The 22210-nt window shown below is 34.0% G+C and overlaps 3 protein-coding genes across 3 annotated transcripts; all 3 read right to left on the minus strand.

Moving 5' to 3' along the window:
* Window positions 1-1132: 1132 nt before the first annotated feature.
* On the minus strand, window positions 1133-1771 carry LOC120258570 (21 kDa protein-like). Its single transcript, XM_039266031.1, has one exon. It carries the CDS (start codon window positions 1769-1771, stop codon window positions 1133-1135), a length of 639 nt encoding a protein of 212 aa, XP_039121965.1.
* Window positions 1772-14158: 12387 nt separating this feature from the next.
* Window positions 14159-15116, minus strand: LOC120259191 (21 kDa protein-like). The gene has a single exon (XM_039266749.1). It carries the CDS (start codon window positions 14996-14998, stop codon window positions 14327-14329), a length of 672 nt encoding a protein of 223 aa, XP_039122683.1. The 5' UTR covers window positions 14999-15116; the 3' UTR covers window positions 14159-14326.
* A 4573-nt stretch (window positions 15117-19689) lies between these two features.
* On the minus strand, window positions 19690-20361 carry LOC120258572 (21 kDa protein-like). Its single transcript, XM_039266032.1, has one exon. The coding sequence runs from the start codon at window positions 20359-20361 to the stop codon at window positions 19690-19692; it is 672 nt and encodes a 223-aa protein (XP_039121966.1).
* Between the last annotated feature and the right edge of the window lie 1849 nt (window positions 20362-22210).

Below are 22210 nucleotides of genomic sequence, written 5' to 3' on the forward strand. Positions count from 1 at the left end.
TAGTCTAATCCGAAATTGAGAAAGAAGTTAACTAGTTTTATTTGGTTTCCCTTTTGCCCCTTCAATTAGCTCTTGGGCCTTTATTGGGCCATGTTTTCCACTATACATGCACCTAATCCCAGAATTACATTTTCCAACTTGGATTCAATGTTTCAATTAATAAAGTGTTTACTATAGTCTACTTATATATATTGTAACTCTGTCATTAACTATTATCAAGGCCATCTAATACAATCATTAAGGAATAACTATGGCTATGGAAAGACCAAACACAAGAGACACACTAATATACCATCCAGTCTAATACTCACAAGATTTGCAATCATCCTTGCTATTAAAAAAAGGAAAAAAAAAAAAATCCAATCCTTGAAATGGAAAACATCATCTAATCAGAATTATTTTGCCCTGACCCTCAAGCAGTCCCAAAACTCCAAAAAAATCCCTTGAGTATATTTGGGGTCATTGAACAATGTCTCTTGAGATCTTTAGCTAGAGTGATTACTTGGCATATTTGACTTGTAAGAAATAAATAATTTTAAATCAATATCCCTTATATCAGTTATTTAAAAATCATTCATATGTTTTTTTAGATGTTTGCATTTCCTGTAGTTAAAAAGCAAAAGTTGGATATTTTTGATATTGTAAAGAGAAGCATTTAGTTCTCAAAGCCTTCTACTATAGATGAGGTTGACCCAAATGAGCAAGTTTCAAATGCAGTAGCCATGGAGCAGATATGAGCATGCACTTTACCATCTGCACCCGAGAAAGAGATCTGCTCTGTTTCATGAGTCCCTTATTTCTTCATTTTTGTTGTCTAATGTTTTCTTTTTTTCGATATTTATCTCCACTCTCAATAGAATATTGTTTTTTTAATTTTTTTACTTATTTGTTATTTTAATAAATTCGCGGTTGATACACTTTTCTCAATAATAATAATAATAATAATAATAATAATAATAATAATAATAATAATTCTCATCATCTAATCAGGAACCTAAACTTCAAACATCACAACCTTCTTCATTCAAACACACAAACCAACAGATGCCATACAAGAGAAGCACTCCAACATCAGTTAATACAACGATGAATATATAACTTGAAACTAGCTTTAATAGAGGGAAATAGAGGATTAAGGATAAGAGGATTGAACACCAGCCATGCCATTGATAAGTGCCAAGGCATTGCTTGTAAGCTGAGCCACCTTCACAACTTGGCTTCTCACCTTATTCTCAGCACCTCCATTCTTGTTTCCATCGCTTGTGAATTCATTTATGCAGGTGTTCTCATCTGTCAGTGCAGCACTCACCCATGTTTGTATATCATTCATGTGAAGCTTCACATCCTTACCTCTAAGCTTTGCCATTTCATGCAGGGACTGTTTAAGCTCTTCCACAGAGTCTTGCAAGGTCTCCATGCAGTCACTCATGGCTTCTTCCTCTCTAGAACTCATTCCCCTGCTTTTTGACGTCGATCTAATCATTGTTGATGTGCTTCTGGTGCTATCTAGGCTGACAGAGAGTGCAGCTTTAGCTAGTTGCTCAGTGCTTGTTTGGATTATGGGTGCATAAGAAGAGAGTGAACTGAAACAGAGCGTTGGGTAATCTGTTTTTGTGCATGATTTACGAATAAACTCCGCACTTGTACTTGTAGACATCTCACTTTGTGTGAGCCTTGCTGCAATGCAAGTTTGAGAATTAAGAACAAAGAGCAGAAGAGCTGCAAGAGCAGAGCAAGTGAACAATATACTGTTGATCATCTTACTTGCCATTCTCTTCAAGGTCTCTTGTTTGTGATGAACCATATGGAAGAAGAATGACACCTATTTATAGACTCTTTTTCAAGAATCTACTGAGGAATTAGCTGGGCACTCATTGGAAGGATGGTCAATGTTAGTTTAACTTCTCACAGTGATACATACACATCAATCTATTTCTTAACTTACTGTCTGCTCAAGTTGCATAGAGATGTGCTGAAAATGCACTGTTCTAATTAATTATTTGGGAGTTTGGTCAACTTGGGTATGCTTATCTCTCTATTACTGTCAAGATGGACCTATGAATTAGTCATATAAGAAATGACAATGTAACCAAACAATTAATCCAGTCTTACAGTTGATTGTGGCTTAATTTCTAACTTCATCATGCTCTTGGTATTAATTTTACCTGAATTGATCATCTTGCTTGAAATCCTCTTCAATCCCTTTGTTTGCTGTGAAACCATATGGAAGAAAAAGAGACGATTATTTATAGACTCTTTTCTTAAGAGTCTACTGAAAAATTATTGAAGGGGTTTAAACTAATAATTTGAAACTCACAAAAGAATAGAAATGCCTCTGTTCAGGAAAAGAACGTTCAATTAAAATTTCCCAAGTATGCCATTTTTTAAAATTCTTATTGAAATTCAAATATATTACTTACCTTGTATGATGTTTTTAGTTGTAAATTTTACTTGCATTGCTTGTGTTGAATGCTGTTGCAAGATGTAGCTGAATGTGATGGAGATTGGATTATTTTAATCAAGCTTACTGCATAATCACATCATATCTAAATACTCCATAAAAGACAATGTGTCTTATGGAAATGAGAGCTGCGTCTCGCCTACTAGATATTAATGATTTAGATGAAGCTTTAGATATTACTGCATGAACTAATTCATCATTATACATAGAGAAAGGACATTCAAAATGAAGGTTCAAGAACAAGTTGAAGAATAGAAATATTTTTATCAAAAATCAAACTCAAATTTTCTCAGTTAAACATAAATCCTTTATTGTTTTTCTGATGATGCTTCAATCTTACTGCATGATTCTACTTAAAACTATAAATGTTGAGCTTGACAGAAAAGAAAAGAAAAGAAAAGAAAAGATTCAAAGTAGTAGAAAAAGTTAAGCTTGTGGTTATAATGTTGCTTTCTGGTCCTACAAAGTCATATACAACAAAAGACATGCAATTATTTTGGCAGAGAACACTGGTTTTCATTGATAACATCATTTGTCTTAATCAAATTTTCCTAAATTTAAATTTAGGAGGTATATGCAAGGGATAGCCATTCAAAAACTAGCTTTCAAATAATTTTGTAATTTTTTTTCTAGCAAGCTTGCATGCTGAAGTCCCTATCTTTAGGTTGGTGATATGAACACCATAAGTTCATCATTCATAAGTTATTTTCTCACCAAAGAAATGCAATGAATATGAAATATACTGTGAGCTCTTCTTGATAACATGCATGGTGGCTTTTCAAGTTTAAATATTTGTCAGCAATTCTGCGCCCTTTCATAAATAACTGCATTTTGTGCCAATGTTTGTTTCATATATATATATATATACGTATATATTATGTGGTTGTTTTTTAAAGGTCACATATGCATCATTAGATGAATAAATATCAAACAAAACCAAACAATAACCACCACTTAATTAATCTGCTAATATGTTTATTTTAGCATAGCTATTACTATCAAATTTCATTCAGATTAGAAAATGAATGGTAATAGATCCAACAAATCTAATTCTAGTTGATGTTTTGTTCATGCCACGTTAGTACTTAGAAAACTTGTTATTAAATGTTAGTGAAAGAGAAATTAATTAATTTCCCAACTAAATGATTGATTTTTTCCAACTAAATGTTTGATTATTCTACTGGTTCTTTCTTGATTTTTCCACTGATGATTTCTGAAAACATTCATGATCTTAGCATTGTTGATTGATTTACCTTTGTGCCTTTGAACATTGGAATTGCCACTGTATAATTTCTCTCTACTGTTCTCTGTTGTTGCATGCAAAATCTTAACACAACTTAATCTTATCATATGGTGGAAATATTTTGGTAACATATAATTCTTCTTCATTAATGTTTTCATTGTAAAATACTAATTTTTTTTTTTTTGGAAGAGCCATTAGAGAGCATTTTGGAAATTGGTGTTATTGGAAGAAAGTTGGTATATATATATATATATATATATTGACAAATAAACGACAAGCACCTCATTTAAGATAAATCATGGACATATATAAGTATGGGCTAATATTTTAATACACCTGTGTTGTTGTGCCCTCACTTTGTGTGGTAAATAATTCAATTATATAACTTGTATGTTTTTTAATCTTTCTTTAAAATGATGAAAGAGTCATTACGAAAAGAAAGCATTGAAAAACTAAGAGCTTTAAACAAACATAGATCACTCCTATTATTTAAGTTTCATTTTTAAAAAACACAATGGAATACATTATATAAATAATTAAATTTTTTGTTATGTATAAATTCAACTTTTTAGAATTAGTTTTAAGTTTAACCAATTGTTTCTGCTCTCAGTAAACTCTTGTTTCCCTATTTTACTCATCTCGTTTCTTTTTATTTGTCACAAATCTATATTTCTTTTTATCTGTCATTTCCTAACATTAACAAATATTTATTATTATTTTTTTCTAAAATTACTTTTAACACTCTATTTAATTTTCTTCTTAAAATTAAATATGAGAGAGAAATGTAAAGATATAAATTATGGGTAATTTTAGAAAAAAAAACTATTTTTTTAAAATTTAATGAAATAACTAAATTTTTGGGTATGTGAGATTTAGTTAACTATGATAGATAAAAAAAAACTGAAAGAGTAGTTTCTGCACTTGACCGTTGTTATATTAATTCCTCATGGTTCATCAATTTTTTAAAAAAAAGTTTAAGAAATAATTGATAAAAATGCATGCCAAAAATCTAAAATTTTTATAATTAAGATAATGTATAGATAAGTGAATAAACTATATTCCATTAGTTCTTAAAAAAACCTATATTCCATTAGATAAGAAAAGAATTTAATAACCACATGGCCTCTCAAAAGTACCCAAAAATCAAGAGTAGCCAACCACCCTATGAAGAGATGGCTGCTGCAAGACGTCCTCTGCCTTCTGAGAGTTGTACTCAAGGATTTAAAAACCGGACCGGTTGGTGAACCGGTTGGCCAACCGGTTCGCGGTTCAACCGGTTCAACCGGTTCGACCGGCCGGTCCAACATTTTTTATTTTTTTAAATTTTTGTTAAAATAAGAAATGTCAAAAAATCATAAAATTAAAAAAAAAAATTCAAAAAAATCAACAAAAATGCCCATTCATATTAGTGAATAACTCTTGATTAATAACTCTTGACGTTATTAAAATTGTTCAACCGGATTTAATTTTTTCAAATAAATAAATATTTAAAAATTAAAATAATAATAATAAATAAGTAAAAATAACTTCAAAAATAAAGAAAAAATAATAATAAAGATACAAAATTACATATTGCAAATTTAAATTACCTTTATAAGGTCACAAAGTCTTAACTTTATATAAAATTAAAATTTTTAAAATACAAATATACAAGGATACAACTATACAACAAATATTAAAAATAAAGAATTAAATAAAATATAAGTATACAAGTATACAACAATAATGATTAAAAAATAAAAACCAAACCATTGAAATGTTTGGTTTAATACTTTAATACTTTAATTTTAATGATTTAATTGTTGATTAGCGTAAAATTATAAGTTAATTATAATAAATTAATGATAATAAATCATAATATATTAATATCTTCAAGTATTTTTGTTTTTGACTTTTTTTGCCTTTTTGAAATTTGGACCGAGTTAATGAGTTTATTAACTTTATTTAAGTTTTTTAATTATAAAAATAAATAAACTAATTAAATAATTTAAATTAATAAATTGGTCGGTCCGGTTCAACCGGTTCACCGGTTCACCGGTTGAACCGGTTGAACCGGCCGGCCCGATTCTTTACTATTTTATGTGAGTAATCGGACCGGTTTATCGGCCGGTTCCCGGTTCAACCGGTTCAACCGGCCGGTCCGGTCCGGTTTTTAAATCATTGGTTGTACTCCATCCACTTTCCAATCAATGTCTCAATGGATGATAATTTTTTATTTGGAAATAATTCAGTATGCCAAACCAAACAAAAACAAGACAATCAATATTCAAAACGAGTTTACAACAAAATAAAACACATACTTTATTATTATTGAAACATTTTTTATTTGTTCCACTCAATCTTACTGTAGATAATAACAAACAATAAATAACTAAATAAAAAATTCCAGCCCAATAAACAGATTTCTGGGCCTATAGCGGTTTTTTTTTTGTTTTATTTTGTGTGTGTATGTTTGTGTTTTAAAAGAGCTGTGGGGGCACCTAAGGCTTTACTTAAGAAGAAGGATTGAGAGAGGTTTTGGAGGGTTTAGAAGTAAGGGTTTTTTTAACCCTTGCTTGAGGAGAAGCTTGGAGGAGGGGGTAAGGATTTTGGAGGTAAATTGGGAGGGGGGGTTAAAAACATCCCATTTCTACTCCTCTCATCGGCGGAGATTCACCGGAATCTTTAATTATAATTTTATTGGACGAAAATATCCTTTTATTTATATTTACTAATATGTATGGGATTGTATAAAAGATTTGAAAATATTTAGACTTTTTTTTATGTTAATTAATCATTTTCTAGCCATATTTAATTGAGATTGATGAATAAAATTTATTTATCCATCCAAGAACATTTGAAACTCAAAGGGTATTTTGGTATTAACAGTGTGTAACATTACTTTTTCTGCGTTCATTTCACTGTAAGTGAGGGGAAGTCAGGAAGTGGGGGAAGTGATATCACTTCCAGGAATTCTGATGTTCATTTGTCAGAAAGTGAGAATTGAACAAAAGGATTTAAGTGTTGGATGAAGTTTTATGAGTTCAAAAAAGACTTTAGAAGTGAAAGAAAGTTGGTTTTTATAGATTAACTCACTTCCCCCCACTTCAGTAAAAAAAATACTGAAGTGGGCTTAGTTCAAAATCCACTTCAGTTGGAAGTGGGGAAATGGCACTTCCCCCACTTCAGCACAAATGAATACCAGAAGTAGGGGAAGTCAGACCACTTCACCCCACTTTCCCTGAAATAAAACGCCTTTTACCTTCAAAACCTTCCTTTACTTTACCTTTGCCCCAATCAAGTATGGGTTGATCCCTTCCCTTCCTTTCCCTTCCCTCCCCTTACTTTACTTTATGAACCCTTGCTACACTTCATCCAAGCAAGGCCAAAAGGGCAACGACATTGAAACAATTACGGAAAGGTCTTAAAACCAAAAGCCAAAACTATGATAGGCTTTTATAAACCATTTCAGCTGGGCCTTTAGTTTGAAGGTTATAAAGAAAACATAGGAAACATAGATTGATTGGCTATGTTATAAAGAAAACAGGTAGTACTAACGGCCTCTTAGCCCATTGGTTTCGGGTTTTTTTTTTGTAGAGTTTTCGATTCAAAGATACCCGAGAGCGAAAAACCTACGTAAGATGAAGGTGCGATGTTGCTGAACTTACAGATGAGCTCCACATTGGTGTATGTTCCTAATTATTAATCTTAAATGGAGTGTTTGTTGCTTATTATTAAAAAAAAACCGAATACAGATAATCTTAGATCATGCAGAATCACTTAAAGATACACTAATTGCATTGATAAAATTTCACAAAATCATACAACTCAAATCAGTGGGGATGTCAAAACAAATATTTTTATTTTTATTTTAAAAAATAAATCATTAAATTTATAAAAACAAACAAAAGTAAAAAATAAAAAATAAAACAACAAAAACAAATAACAATAAAAGAAAATAAAAATCACCGGACGTGAAGAACAAACACAAAAAGACAAAACAAAATAAAAAAAAAAGAGCAAACAAAAAAAAGGACGCAATGAGTTAGGATGTCCACAGAGAGGTAATAAAGAAATGACTCAACCGCTGGGAGAGTGGGGGGTCACACAGATTATTCAACAGAGAAATTCAGTTAAAATTATGCATATATTGATTCTTCTACACAGACAAATAAAACAAACAGTAATAACACAAACTTATCTCCTCACTGAACCAAACATTTAAGTCACAAATTTCTTCAATCATACAACAGCTTGAAACCAGAGAGATAGAGAGAAATAGAGCATCAAGGAGCAGAGGATTGGGCACCAGCCATGCCATTGATGAGTGCCAAGGCATTGCTTGTAAGCTGAGCCACCTTCACAACCTGGCTTCTCACCTTATTCTCAGTACCTTCATCCTTGATTTCATTGTTTGTGAATCCATTCATGCAGGTGTTCTCATCTGTCAATGCAGCACTCACCCATGTTTGTATATCACTCATGTGAAACTTCACATCCTTACCTCTCAGCTCACCCATGGCTTGCAGAGACTGTTTGAGCTCTTCCACAGAGTCTTGCAAGGTCTCCATGCAATCACTTGTTGGGTTTCAGCCCATTTGGTGGGCTACCAACAAAGAAGAAATAAAGCTTGGGCTTGGCCCAAGATAAAAATGAAAAAGAAAAAAAAATGAAGTTATGTCAATAACGAAGAAGTGGAGGGCAACAAGGTAATTCCGCAGTCTAAATGTCTCTCATTTATTGTGAATGAGAATGAGTTATTCTTGGTGAAAAAAGTTAAGGGGATATGTGCAACATGTGAGAGAGAGAGAGAGGAAGCTACCACCAAGAAACCAAGAGAGGTGAAAGGGAAGAGAGGGAGCTAGGGCAAGGAGATCAGACGGCCAAACATCGCCGGATCTCACTCAAACTCCGGGAGGAGATTCCTTGCAAGAAGCTCAACCTATTGATTAGGTTTGATTCTTCCTTCACCTCTACTTGTTGTTTGTTATCCATCCTTGTTGATGATGATGGCGGTAATGTCATGCAAATCCTTTCTTATGAATGTTGTTGCCATAATGCATGTAAACCTCTAGTTAGCTAGAGAGGAACCATAGTAACCCATTGTTGACATAGTGGATGCATGTTTAAGAGGCTCTAAGGAGTCCCGTGGTTTTTCCCTCGATTCGTAGAGCTTTCCACGCTAAAATTGTGTTTTGCATTGTTGTATGTTTATTCATCCCATTCTAACAAGAATTGAGGGGTTTGGTAGTGTTTTATGCTTGTTTTGAAGCATTGTATCTGTGAACAGTAACTTTGCTACAGTAACCGTGGTAGACAGCAAGGCTCACGGGCAAGCTTGCACCCGCATAGGTTCGCCAGTGAGGTTCACGGGCAAGTGTGCGCCCGCATACCGGCCGCATGTAAACAGTAACAGGGCTACAGTAGCATTACTACAGTAATTTCCGCAGATTTTCACTGTTCCAAAAACCGGATAAACCCCAACATCACTCATGGCTTCTTTCTATCTAAAACTCATTCATTGGCTTTTCGACATTGATCTAATCATTGTTGATGTGCTTCTGGTGTTGTCTAGGTTGACAGAGAGTGCGGCTTCGGCCAGTTGTTTGGGACTCGTTTGGATTGTGGGTACATAAGTAGAGAGTGAGCTGAAATAGAGTGTTGGGTACTCTGTTTTTGTGCATGAATTGCGGATAAACTCCACGCTGGTACTTGTAGACATCCCACTTTTTGGGAGTCTTGCTGCATTGCAAGTGTTAGAATTAAAAACAAAGACGAGAAGAACATCAAGAACATTGCAAGTGAACATTCCACTGCTGATCATCTTGCTTACCATTTTCTTCAAGAACACTTGTTTGTGATGCACCATATGGAAGAAGAGAGGCTCCCATTTATAGACTCTTTTCCAAGAATCTACTGAGGAATTAAGGGAGAACTTGTAGGAATTAACAGAGACTCCTCTCTACATTGATACAAATGCATCAATATGTTTCTTTGCTGTTTAAACAAGTTGCAAACAAATGTGCTGGAAACACATGGCTCTAACTAATTATTGGAAGTGTGGTCAACTTAGGCATGCTAATCTCTACTTCATGATGGTCTTGAATTAATTTTATCTGAATTACTTGCGCTGAATATCCTTGCAAGTTATCATGGATTGTGACTAAAATTGGATTACTCTGACCATGTTCACTGCATGATCACAATGTATGTTTAAATGTTTCAAGTGGCTTGATCCATTAAGCCAACTTGCCTCATGAACTGAGAGATGCCTCTCAATCACCAGTTATCGATATGCCAAAGAGATATCATTGCATTTGCTACTTCATTGCAATACATAAAGGACTATCATAAGATAGGGAGGGATCAAAAACAAGTTGATTAAAAATATCTTAAGCCAAACTAAGTACAGATGTTCCCAGTTAAACAGAATTCCTTCAATTTTTTTTTAATGCTGATAACTCCAATGCTATTGCTTGATTCAAATTATAACTAAATACTGACAGAGTAAGAATGAAAAATGAAAAAAGAAAAGACAGCATTAGAACAAGTTGATCTTGCGGTTGTGGTGCTGCTTTCTGGTCTTCAAAGGCATGTTGCAACAGACACGCAATTATGTCGGCATAAAACGTGGCATTTTATGATAATTCCGTTGGTCTGAATCAAGCTTTCCTTAATTTAACATTAGACAAATATGCAAAATATAGCCATACAAAATCTAGAGTTTAAATACCTTTTTATTTCTTATGGCTAGCTTCCATTCTAAAGTCTCTATCTCAATGTCAGGTGTCAGGTGTACACACTATAAGTGTACCACATCAGTTGTGTAATAGAAGTGTAATGGGTTTATATATAGGTATAGGTGTTGAGCCACTAAATCTTGAGACTTTTTGGTGTAAGACCCTTAAGCCCATATAGAGCCCATATAGGGCTCACTGATGTGGTACAAGTCCATGTGTGTATGACCTCCATGTGTGTAGGACCTCTGAGACACAAGTAGTGTATAAGTCCATGTAAACAGACCTCTGGTGTACAAGTTTGTGCAAGTTCGACCTAGTTGAACTTGAGGGAGGGTGTTGGAAATATAGTATCACATCGGTTGTGTAATAGAAGTGTAATAGGTTTATATATAGGTATAGAGGTTGAGTCACTAAAGTCTTGAGACTTTTTGGTGTAAGACCCCTAAGCCCATATAGAGCCAATATAGGGCCCACTAGTACCAAAAATATAAAATCTAACAATAAGTATATAATCTTTTTCCACATTGTTGTGGATATGAACTACCATAAATATGTGAACTCTTGATATCATGCATGGTGGCTTTTCTATCTTAAATACTTGTTTGCAGTTCTGTAGTTTGTTCATAAATAACCGCATTTTTATCAATAGCTGTTTGTTAAAAGGTCACAAAGACATTATAAGATTAATAAACATCGGCCATAACCAAACCATAACTACTTAATTAATCTGCTGAGATAGATATTAGCATCTAAATTATGCCACCATTACCATCAAAACTAATTCAACTTACAAGATGAGCAATTTGTGGGATATATAGATCTCAATAAATCCAACAAAATTTAATTCTAGTTGGTGTTTGGTTCATGCCATACCTTGTTAAATGTTTATTATAGAGAAATTAATTAATTTCCCAACCAATTGATTGACCCTTCTACCAGTTTTTCATATTTTCTTATCAAATGATTTCTGAAAATATCAATGATCTTGGCATTACTAATTCATCTTTGTGCCTTTGAACCTTGGCATATGCGCTAGTTATGAACTCTCTTCTATTCTTACTCTGCTGTCACATGCAAAGGCTCATTACATCTGAATGTTTAATATTTGTACTAATTTATAATCTATCCAAGATGTAAAAACGTTGAATGACTGCTTATTGTTTTTCATTGTTAACTGCATACTCTGTTATGCACACAAGTGGTGAGGAGAGCGTGTCACCAAAAAACCGGCCTAGTGATGAAGGATGCCCACCACTTATATGCACACAAGGACTCCATCTCATAGCCGATGTGGGACTAAAGGGGTTCATTACATACTCTTAATTACCAATAGAACATTTACAAAGGAAAAAAATTACATACTCTTTCTTAGAAAAAGGGGAAAAGCCACATTCTATTAAAAAATAGTACAAGAATTAAAAAAAAAAATCTGTATAACATTGTTTATGACAATGTATGTAAGAAATTGTCCATTTTCACCCATCTCATAACGGTCTCACCGTTTTGTTCAATAAAATGTCTCTAATATTCAAGTTCAAGTCATAAGTATAAGCATACGATCTTTCTCTTCTTTATGTGATATACAAAAACTCTACTAACATAATTCTAAACCTACTAAGAAGTAGATTTAGATTAAGTTTCACATGGTTTTTTTTCTTTCATTTTTTTTAAATATAAAGAAACCACAATTTTATTGAAATAAAAAACACAGCAACAAGGTCACGGGCACAATGAAATATTAAACATGAAAAAACACAAGTAGATCGGAAAAATAGAAAAAACAATAAAGATACCCGGTTAAAAAAGAAATAAATAAATAAATGTAGAACCTTGGAACAACGGAAACACTTTAATGAGCAAGTTGGGTTCTCACCACAAGTTGGGTTCTCACTGCAATTACTCATTACTCAACTTTCAAGGAAATTTGTTCCAAACAGCTTCAATTAATGATCATGAAGATTCTTATACTTGGCCACTAGGAAAAAATGGAACCTTCTATGTTAAATCTTTCTACAAGTTCTTAATAGATGGAGGGCTTCGCAGCCAGCTTTACTCTCAGTTCTAGAAAACTCGATCTTCATGCAAAATCACTTTATTTTGTTGGCTTGTTAGAAAAAGCAAAATTCTTACACTCAAAAATATTCAAAAAAGGTTGCAATCTAAATGCCACCGACACATGCATTCTTTGTCATAATAGTTCGGTGGAACATTTTTTCTTCGATTGTGTATTCTCGTAGCGAATCTGGTTCTTCTTTAGACAATCCTTTGATCTAGATTATCTTCCATCCTTAGTCTCAAATATCTGGACCACATGGATTCCCTCACTAAATTCTTCTCATAGAAACATGTAAGATCTCTGCTCTAGAGCAATTATCTGGAATATTTGGCTGGAACGAACAATCGCATCTTTAATTTAAACTGTTTACCTATACTTTCAATATTTTATAAGACTGCTAATATGCTTCTCTCTTGCTTTCGTTGCTTCAGAGTCTCATTAGCAGGAAACCCTGGAAGCCTCCCAGAGAATCAAGCGTTTTCTCAGCTTCTTAAGCACAAGACCTACAAATCTTATCGGCGATCCAGCGCACACCACTGATCGGGAGTAGTTCTCCTTTTTCTGTAGCTCGGACAGGTCTGTGTCTCCATACGGTAGCCTTCACCGGTCCAACTTACTCTCTTTTCTTTTTGTTCAGTCGCTTCAGTCTTTTATTTTGTTTTGCTCGCTGTTTACCTTACCCTTGGTGAGAATTTCAGTCTACTTTTTATATTATCTTGTATGCTGCTTCTCCTTCTTTGAGTTTTCTCTGTAATTTTTTTTTTATTTTTAATAAATATGTGATTTATCCACTTTACTCAAAAAAAAATAAAAAAATAAAAAAAAAATAATGGATTCTCAAATGCATTTCATCGAACATCTTGTGTGCATGTACTAGTCTACCAAGGAGCAATCTTGTTCTTTACCTACACACACATGAAGTGCATAAGCTTACAAAGCAATAATATACTTGCCAGAAATTAGCTCGCCACAAATCAATATCCTAAGACAACATCCAACATATCAAAGAGCACTATGTATGCCATATGTGATATCAACCAAACACCATTCTCATGACCAAAGATGAAGCAATAACAACCTAGTTGATGATTCAATAGGAAGTATAGGAAGAGAAATACTAAATCAATGGGTGATACCAAGATTACAAAAGGAGAGATTTAGCCAACGACTATGGGGAGGTTTATAATGGTTGTTTTACAGAAAGGCCCCCATGGTTGCTGAATATTACAAACGCCACCAATTCCAGTCTACTATATGCCTAAACAGTTCTTTACACCATGGTTCATATTAGAGTCTAAATGATGTATAAAACAGTGAAATAGGAGCCGGATATCACAATAAAGATAGTCAATATTCATGAAGAGTTTATAATGGTAGCTTTCCTTGTGCTCATAATATCTTCGCTTAAGTTGAAACCAAATATTATATTATTATAAACATTGAAGTGCTTGTTCTCCTGTACTAAGAAAGAATGATTTTGTGAAGAGCAAGCCGAATTTCTTAACTTTTCAAATTGGTTAAGCATCCCAAAATAAGAGGCTTTGAAAGAAGTAATTGCATAAGATTATGTTATCGAACATGAGGAAAATGTCTTACTTTTTTTAGATGCATTGATTAAAAAGCCATTCAGTTTTACATGCATACATCTCAAAGCAGTGTGGATCCAAAAACAAGCATTCAACACCAAAATTCAGTTAAAATTATGCATATATTGATTCTTTTACACAGACAAATAAAACAAACAGTAATAACACAAACTTATCTCCTCACTGAACCAAACATTTAAGTCACAAATTTCTTCACTCATACAACAGTTTGAAACCAGAGAGATAGATAGTAACAGAGGATCAAGGAGCAGAGGATTGAGCACCAGCCATGCCATTGATGAGTGCCAAGGCATTGCTTGTAAGCTGAGCCACCTTCACAACCTGGCTTCTCACCTTATTCTCAGTACCTTCATCCTTGATTTCATTGTTTGTGAATCCATTCATGCAGGTGTTCTCATCTGTCAATGCAGCACTCACCCATGTTTGTATGTCATTCATGTGAAGCTTCACATTCTTACCTGTCAGCTCTCCCATGGCTTGCAGAGACTGTTTGAGCTCTTCCACAGAGTCTTGCAAGGTCTCCATGCAGTCACTCATGGCTTCTTTCTCTCTAAAACTCATTCCTTGGCCTTTCGACATTGATCTAATCATTGTTGATGTGATTCTGCTGTTATCTAGGCTAACAGAGAGTGCGGCTTCGGCCAGTTGTTTGGGGCTCGTTTGGATTGTGGGTGCATATGTGGAGAGTGAGCTGAAACAGAGTGTTGGGTACTCTGTTTTTATGCATGAATTGCGGATAAACTCCACGCTGGTACTTGTAGGCATCCCACTTTTTGGGATTCTTGCTGCATTGCAAGTGTTAGAATTAAGAACAAAGATGAGAAGAACTGCAAGAACATTGCAAGTGAACATTCCACTGCTGATCATCTTGCTTGCCAGTTTCTTCAAGAACTCTTGTTTGCGATGCGCCATATGGAAGAAGAGAGACTCCTATTTATAGACTCTTTCCCGAGAATCTACTTAGTTATTAGGGGAGAACTTATAGGGATTAACTGAGACTCTATTTACATTGATGCATCATACATAAGCATCAATATGAATTAAGTGAGAACTTGTAGTCACAAATAAATGTGCTGGAAATGCACTGTTCTAAATAATTATTGGAAGTGTGGTCAACTTAGGCATGCTAATCTCTGCTTCATGATGCTCTTTGAATTAATTTAATCTGAATTGCGTGTGCTGAATATCCTTGCAAGTTGTAATGGATTGTGACTAAAATTGGATTATTCTGAACCATGTTCACTGCATGATCACAGTGTCTGTTTAAATGTTTCAAATGGCCTGATCCATTATGCCAACTTGCCTCATGGACTGAGAGCTGCCTCTCACTCACCATCTGCCACTTCATTTCCATACATAATGGACTATCATAAGATAGGGATAAAAAACAAGTTGATTAAAAATATCTTAAGACAAACTAAGCACAAATGTTTCCAGTTAAATAAATTCCTTCATTGTTTTTATGCTGATCAGTCCAATGCAATTGCTTGATTCTACTTACTGTTGGAGTAAGAAGGAAGAATGAAAAAAAGAAAAGACAGCATTCGAACAAGTTGATCTTGCAATTATGGTGCTGCTTTCTGGTCCTTCAAAGGCATGCTGCAACAGACACGCAGTTATGTCGGCATAGAACGTTGTGTTTTATGATAATTCCGTTGGTTTGAATCAAGCTTTGCTTAATTTAACATTAGAAAAATATGGAAAATATGGCCATTCAAAATCTAGATTTAAATACCTTTCCAATTATTATGGCTATCTTCCATTCTAAAGTCTCTTTCTCAATGTGAGGTGTACACACTATAAGCATATCTTCTTTTTCCACATTGCCGTGATTTTATTTTTTTATTTTTTTATTTTTTTATTTTATTTTATTTTTTTTTTATGTGGGAAGAATTTGATTGAATACAAACTTCGGTAAGTACGTGAACTCTTGATATTATGCATGGTGGCTTTGCTATCTTAAATACTTGTCTGCAGTTCTGCAGTTTGTTCATAAATAACTGCATTTTTATCAATAGCTGTTTGTTAGAAGGTCACAAAGATGTTATTAGATTGATAAACATCGGCCATAACCAAACCATAACTACTTAATTAGCATCTCAATTATGCTACCATTATTATCAAATCTAATTCGGCTTACAAGATGAGCATTTTGTGGGATATAGATCTCAATAAATCCAACAAAACTTAATTCTTGTTGGTCTTTGGTTCATGTCATACCTTGTTAAATGTTTATTAAAGAGAAATTAATTAATTTCCCAACCAATTGATTGACCCTTCTATCAGTTTTTCATATTTTCTTATCAGATTATTTCTGAAAATATCAATGATCTTGGCATTGCTAATTCATCTTTGTACCTTTGAACCTTGGCATATGCGCTAGCTATGAACTCTCTGCTATTTTTACTCTGATGTCACTTGCAAAGGCTCATTACATCTGAATGTTAAATGTTGTACTACTTTATAATCTATCCAAGAAGTAAAAACGTTAACTGACAGCTTATTGTTCTTCCTTGTTAATTGCACACTCTTAATTACCTATAGAACATTCACAAAGGAATAAAAATATATACTCTTTCTTTGAAAAAGGGAATTAACCACTTTCTATTAAGTGAGAAAATAGTACAAGAATTAAAAAAAAAAAATCTGTATAACATGGTATATGACGATGTATGCAAGAAATTGTAAATTTTCACGCATCTCATAAAAGACCTCACCGTTTTGTTCTATAAAATGTCTCCAATATTCAAGTTCAAGTCATAAGTATAAGCATATGATTCTTCTCTACTTTGTGTGATATGCAAAAAATTTACCTTTTTACATATTTTTATGTTGGAACAATTAGAATTTTGGATGAATCGTATGAGCACTTTACAAAGAAGAACATATAAGATACACACTTTGGATTCTAGGCGTGAAATATTTTTTTTAAAAAAGAATTAGTCCCTTATAATTGTTTGGATCGAGAGCAAGAATAAGCAGCCAGCACACCTGAGATAGATGTGAATTTTTGGAATTGACACTCGAATCTCACACAATTGTATCACAACTTAATCATACACTGATAACAGAATGAATGAGAAAGAAGTCTGATGTATTTCACACTCAATAATTCACTGCTTTTCATTTGATTAAGCATCAGGCATTTATACAAACACCTAGCAGACCAACTATCATGGTCGCACAGTACATAGCTAGAGAACATTCAAATTAACCAAACATTACAAACAAACACAATTACATATAAGTTTAAGCATCCCTAGATGCAATACAAACAAATGCATTCAGTTTGGTTGAGTCCTGATGATGCGCATCAAAGCCTGGAATCCAGGAGAAGAGACGCGCACCAAAGCCTGGAATGCTGGAGAAGAGCTGGAGCTGCAGTGGTGTGTTCATTGGGATCTGATCAACAATCTCCAACAATAATGTGTGCCAAAGGTGCATACTAAAGACTTTGGATACAAAGAATCCCTTTAGAATGTTGCACATAACAAAGTAAGCTGTGGATGAAGAAAAAATGTTTTGTTGTTCCACTTGAAGAGAAGAGAAATTTTCAAATGTTATGTTCTCATTCAACACTAAAGAGTCCTACTTATACTATATTAAAATTTTAAAGATTGTAACTTCTTAAAACATGAAAAGTTATATTATAACTACTACAACTCCTTTTATTACACCAAGAGATATAATCTAATTTGCCTAACTTCCTTTTTACATAAAGAGATGTCTTCTAAAAACTATAATTACCATAAAATATGAAAATATGTCATTTTTAAAAATATGAACATATGTCATTTTTAAAAATATTTTCAATATTTAAAAATATTAAAACATTTTAAAACCTACTGTGAAGTTCATTTTAGATTGATTATCACATGTTTATCTTTAAAAAAACAGAATAAATCATAATTTTATTAAAAAATATATAATGACAAGGTCACATGGGTAGTAAAATGAAACATCAAACCGGAAAGAAAACACAGGTCCATTGAAAACAATTAAAAAACACACACACACACAACGAAGACACACGAGCTACATAGTCCCTTATACTAAGAGTGGATATCCTCCAAAAGAACAAAAAGAAGGAAAAACTGCAAGGAATTAGCCGGCAATTGGAACTGGTGTCTGGGAGTTCGGATCACAGTTCTCACCTATAGGTGATCTTGAGAATTGAATGTTTCTCCTCATGGCCATGAAAGAACACTCCAACCTGTCTTTTTGTCTTTTGAACTGTTGAGTATCACAGTCTTACCAAAGAACAAACAAAACCCAAAGGAAAAAAAAAATGCACCACTGCAGAAAAGATTAAGATAGGCCCCGAGATCAGAGAAACCATCCCTCACACCTATAAAGATTGTTTTTGATAAATCGCAAGACTTCCTGTCACCACTATCTCCACAGAGGACAGCTTTTGCTTGTGTGTTTATTCATGGCATTGAACCTGGTTAAAAATAAAAAATAAAAAGCCAACAATTTTCGGGTCTATTGGTACACGGGTCACCGATAGAGCTCTCACCGAGTGGTGAGAGTTCGATTCTCGGTTGAGGGCATATTTCTGGGAGTTGTGAATAGTGGTTGGTACGGGTGGTTTGAGCGCCCACGTGAGCGCGGCCCCGTCCCCACTTGTTCCACCGAGGCTTGTGCACGTCTCTAGGTCTCTAGTGGGTTCGCCCCGCTCCTCTTTCCCAAAAAAAAAAAAATAATAATAAATAATAAAAAATAAAGATAGTCAATATTCATGAAAAGTTTATAATAGTAGCTTTCCTTGTGATCCGAATATCTTCGCTTATGTTGAAACCAAATATTCTAAAATTATAAACATAGAAATGCTTGTTCTGAGAGGATCTGAACTAGCAGCTGAGCTGGTTCACTTGTATATATGTTTCACTCTTAGTCACTGAAATGAGATGATAGATTTTTGGTAGAGCTTCAGACTTAATCAAACTTGCATTTGATAATACTCCCTTAACATAAAACTGAATACAAAGACATTGATTTTAAAGTCACATAACAACATGGCAGCAGACAAACTAACTTAACTAAGAGATAACGACAAAACTTTACTTATCCAGTCAGTCCCAACACCAGCATCCACATTTCCAATGAATCAGCTCACATTTAAGAAATGTTGACTGAGCTGTTAGTGGAGTCAACTGTTTAAGCTATGATCAACCTATTCCTCAACATTTTCTCCTGTACAAAGAAAGAACGCTGTTGTGAATATGTTGAGGACTATCATAAGATAGGGATCAAAAACAAGTTGATTAAGCATCCCAGACCCACAATAAGAAGCTCTGAAAGAAGTAATTGCATAAGATTCTGTTATTGAACAAGAGGAAAATGTCTCACTTATTCGACTTTCATTGATTAAAAAGCCATTCAGTTTTACATGCATACATCTCAAAGCAGTGTGGATCCAAAAACAAGCATTCAACACCAAAATTCAGTTAAAATTATGCATATATTGATTCTTTTACACAGACAAATAAAACAAACAGTAATAACACAAACTTATCTCCTCACTGAACCAAACATTTAAGTCACAAATTTCTTCACTCATACAACAGTTTGAAACCAGAGAGATAGAGAGTAACAGAGGATCAAGGAGCAGAGGATTGAGCACCAGCCATGCCATTGATGAGTGCCAAGGCATTGCTTGTAAGCTGAGCCACCTTCACAACCTGGCTTCTCACCTTATTCTCAGCACCTTCATCTTTGATTTCATTGTTTGTGAATCCATTCATGCAGGTGTTCTCATCTGTCAATGCCGCACTCACCCATGTTTGTATGTCATTCATGTGAAGCTTCACATCCTTACCTCTCAGCTCACCCATGGCCTGCAGAGACTGTTTGAGCTCTTCCACAGAGTCTTCCAAGGTCTCCATGCAGTCACTCATGGCTTCTTTCTCTCTAGAACTCGTTCCCCGGCCCTTCGACATTGATCTAATCATTGCTGAAGTGCTTCTTGTGTTGTCTAGGCTGACAGAGAGGGCCGCTTCGGCCAGTTGTTTGGGACTCGTTTGGATTGTGGGTGCATAAGCAGAGAGCGAGCTGAAACAGAGTGTTGGGTAGTCTGTTTTTGTGCATGAATTGCGGATAAACTCCACGCTGGTACTTGTAGACATCCCACTTTTTGGGAGTCTTGCTGCATTGCAAGTGTTAGAATTAAAAACAAAGAGGAGAAGAACAGCAAGAACATTGCAAGTGAACATTCCACTGCTGATCATCTTGCTTGCCATTTTCTTCAAGAACTCTTGTTTGCGATGCACCATATGGAAGATGAGAGGCTCCTATTTATAGACTCTTTTCCAAGAATCTATACTATGGAATTAAGGGTGAACTTATAGGAATTAACTGAGACTCCTATTTACATTGATACATATGCATCTACTGTTGATTAAAAATATCTTAAGCCAAATTAAGCACAAATGTTCCCAGTTAAACAGAATTCTTTCATTTTTTAATGCTGATAAGTCCAATGCAATTGCTTGATTCTACTTATAACTAAATGCTGACAGAGTAAGAAGGAAAACTGAAAAAAGAAAATACAGCATTAGAACAAGTTGATCTTGCAGTTGTAATGCTGCTTTCTGGTCCTTCAAAGGCATGCTGCAGGTGACAAGCAGTTATGTCAGCATAGAACGTGGCATTTTATGATAATTCCGTTGGTCTGAATCAAGCTTTCCTTAATTTAACGTTAGAGAAATACGCAAAATATTGCCATTCAAAATCTAGAGTTTAAATACCTTTCTAAATCTTTTGGCTACCTTCCATGCTAAAGTCTCTATCTCAATGTGAGGTGTACACACTATAAGCATTGGATTGAATGCGAACTACCGTAAATACATGAACTCTTGATATTATGCATGGTGGCTTTTCTATCTTAAATACTTGTCTGCAGTTCTGCAGATTGTTCATAAATAACTGCATTTTTATCAACTGTTGTTTGTTAGAAGGTCACAGACTCACAATGACATTATTAGATTAATAAACATCAGCTATAACCAAACCATAAATACTTAATTAATCTGCTGAGATAGATATTAGCATCTCAATTATGCCACCATTACCATCAAATCTAATTCAGCTTACAAGATGAGCATTTTGTGGGATATAGATCTCAATAAACCCAACAAAATTTAATTCTAGTTGGTGTTTGGTTCATGCCATATCTTGTTAAATGTTTATTATAGAGAAATTAATTAATTTCCCAACCAATTGATTGACACTTTTATCAGTTTTTCATATTTTCTTATCAGATTATTTCTGAAAATATCAATGATCTTGGCATTGCTAATTCATCTATGTACCTTTGAACCTTGGCATATAGTTATATACTCTCTGCTATTCTTACTCTGCTGTCGCATGCAAAGACTCATTGTATGTGAATGTTTAATGCTATGCTAACTTGTAATCTATCCAAGAAGTAAAAACCTTAACTGACTGCTTATTATTCTTCCTTGTTAATTGCATACTCTTAATTACCTACAGAACATTCATAGATAATATATATATATATATATACACTCTTTCTTTAAAAATGGGAATAAACCACATTCTATTAAGCGAGAAAATAGTACAAGAATAAAAAAAAAGGAAAAAAAAACCAAATAACATGGCATATAACAATGTATACAAGAAACTGTCTGTTTTCACTCATCTCGTAAAAGACCTCATCATTTTGGTCTATAGAAGATGTCTCCAATATTCTAGTTCAGAATTAGATTTATATTGAGTATGACATGATCCTACAAAAGAATAAACAAAAAAAAGAAAAAAAATAAGGGAAAAGAAAAAGCCCACTACTGCAGAAAAGATAAAGATAGTCTCGTTCATCCTCAGGTGGTCTGTTTTGTTAGCCCTTATATCACTTCTTGTGGTGTGAGTGGTGTTGTTGTATCTGGGTTTGTCTCTGTATTGTTTCTTTTTGTTTAATTGAAATGGGTTATCCACCTTTTCAAAAAATAAAAATAAAAATAAAAAATAAAGATAAGCCCCTTGATTAGAGAAATCATCACTCCTATAAAGCTTGTCCTTGATAAATTGCAAGACTTTGGTAACCATTGTCTCTATAGAGGATAACTGTTGCTTTTGCGTTCATACAATTTTTTTTTTGGTTCT

The sequence above is a fragment of the Dioscorea cayenensis genome, chromosome 4, assembly GCF_009730915.1.
Source record: "Dioscorea cayenensis subsp. rotundata cultivar TDr96_F1 chromosome 4, TDr96_F1_v2_PseudoChromosome.rev07_lg8_w22 25.fasta, whole genome shotgun sequence".
Lineage (NCBI taxonomy): Eukaryota > Viridiplantae > Streptophyta > Magnoliopsida > Dioscoreales > Dioscoreaceae > Dioscorea > Dioscorea cayenensis.

Coding starts and splice junctions, on each gene's coding strand:
- LOC120258570 (XM_039266031.1), bottom strand. CDS start 1,771: ATGGCAAGTAAGATGATCAACAGTATATTGTTCACTTGCTCTGCTCTT.
- LOC120259191 (XM_039266749.1), bottom strand. CDS start 14,998: ATGGCGCATCGCAAACAAGAGTTCTTGAAGAAACTGGCAAGCAAGATG.
- LOC120258572 (XM_039266032.1), bottom strand. CDS start 20,361: ATGGTGCATCGCAAACAAGAGTTCTTGAAGAAAATGGCAAGCAAGATG.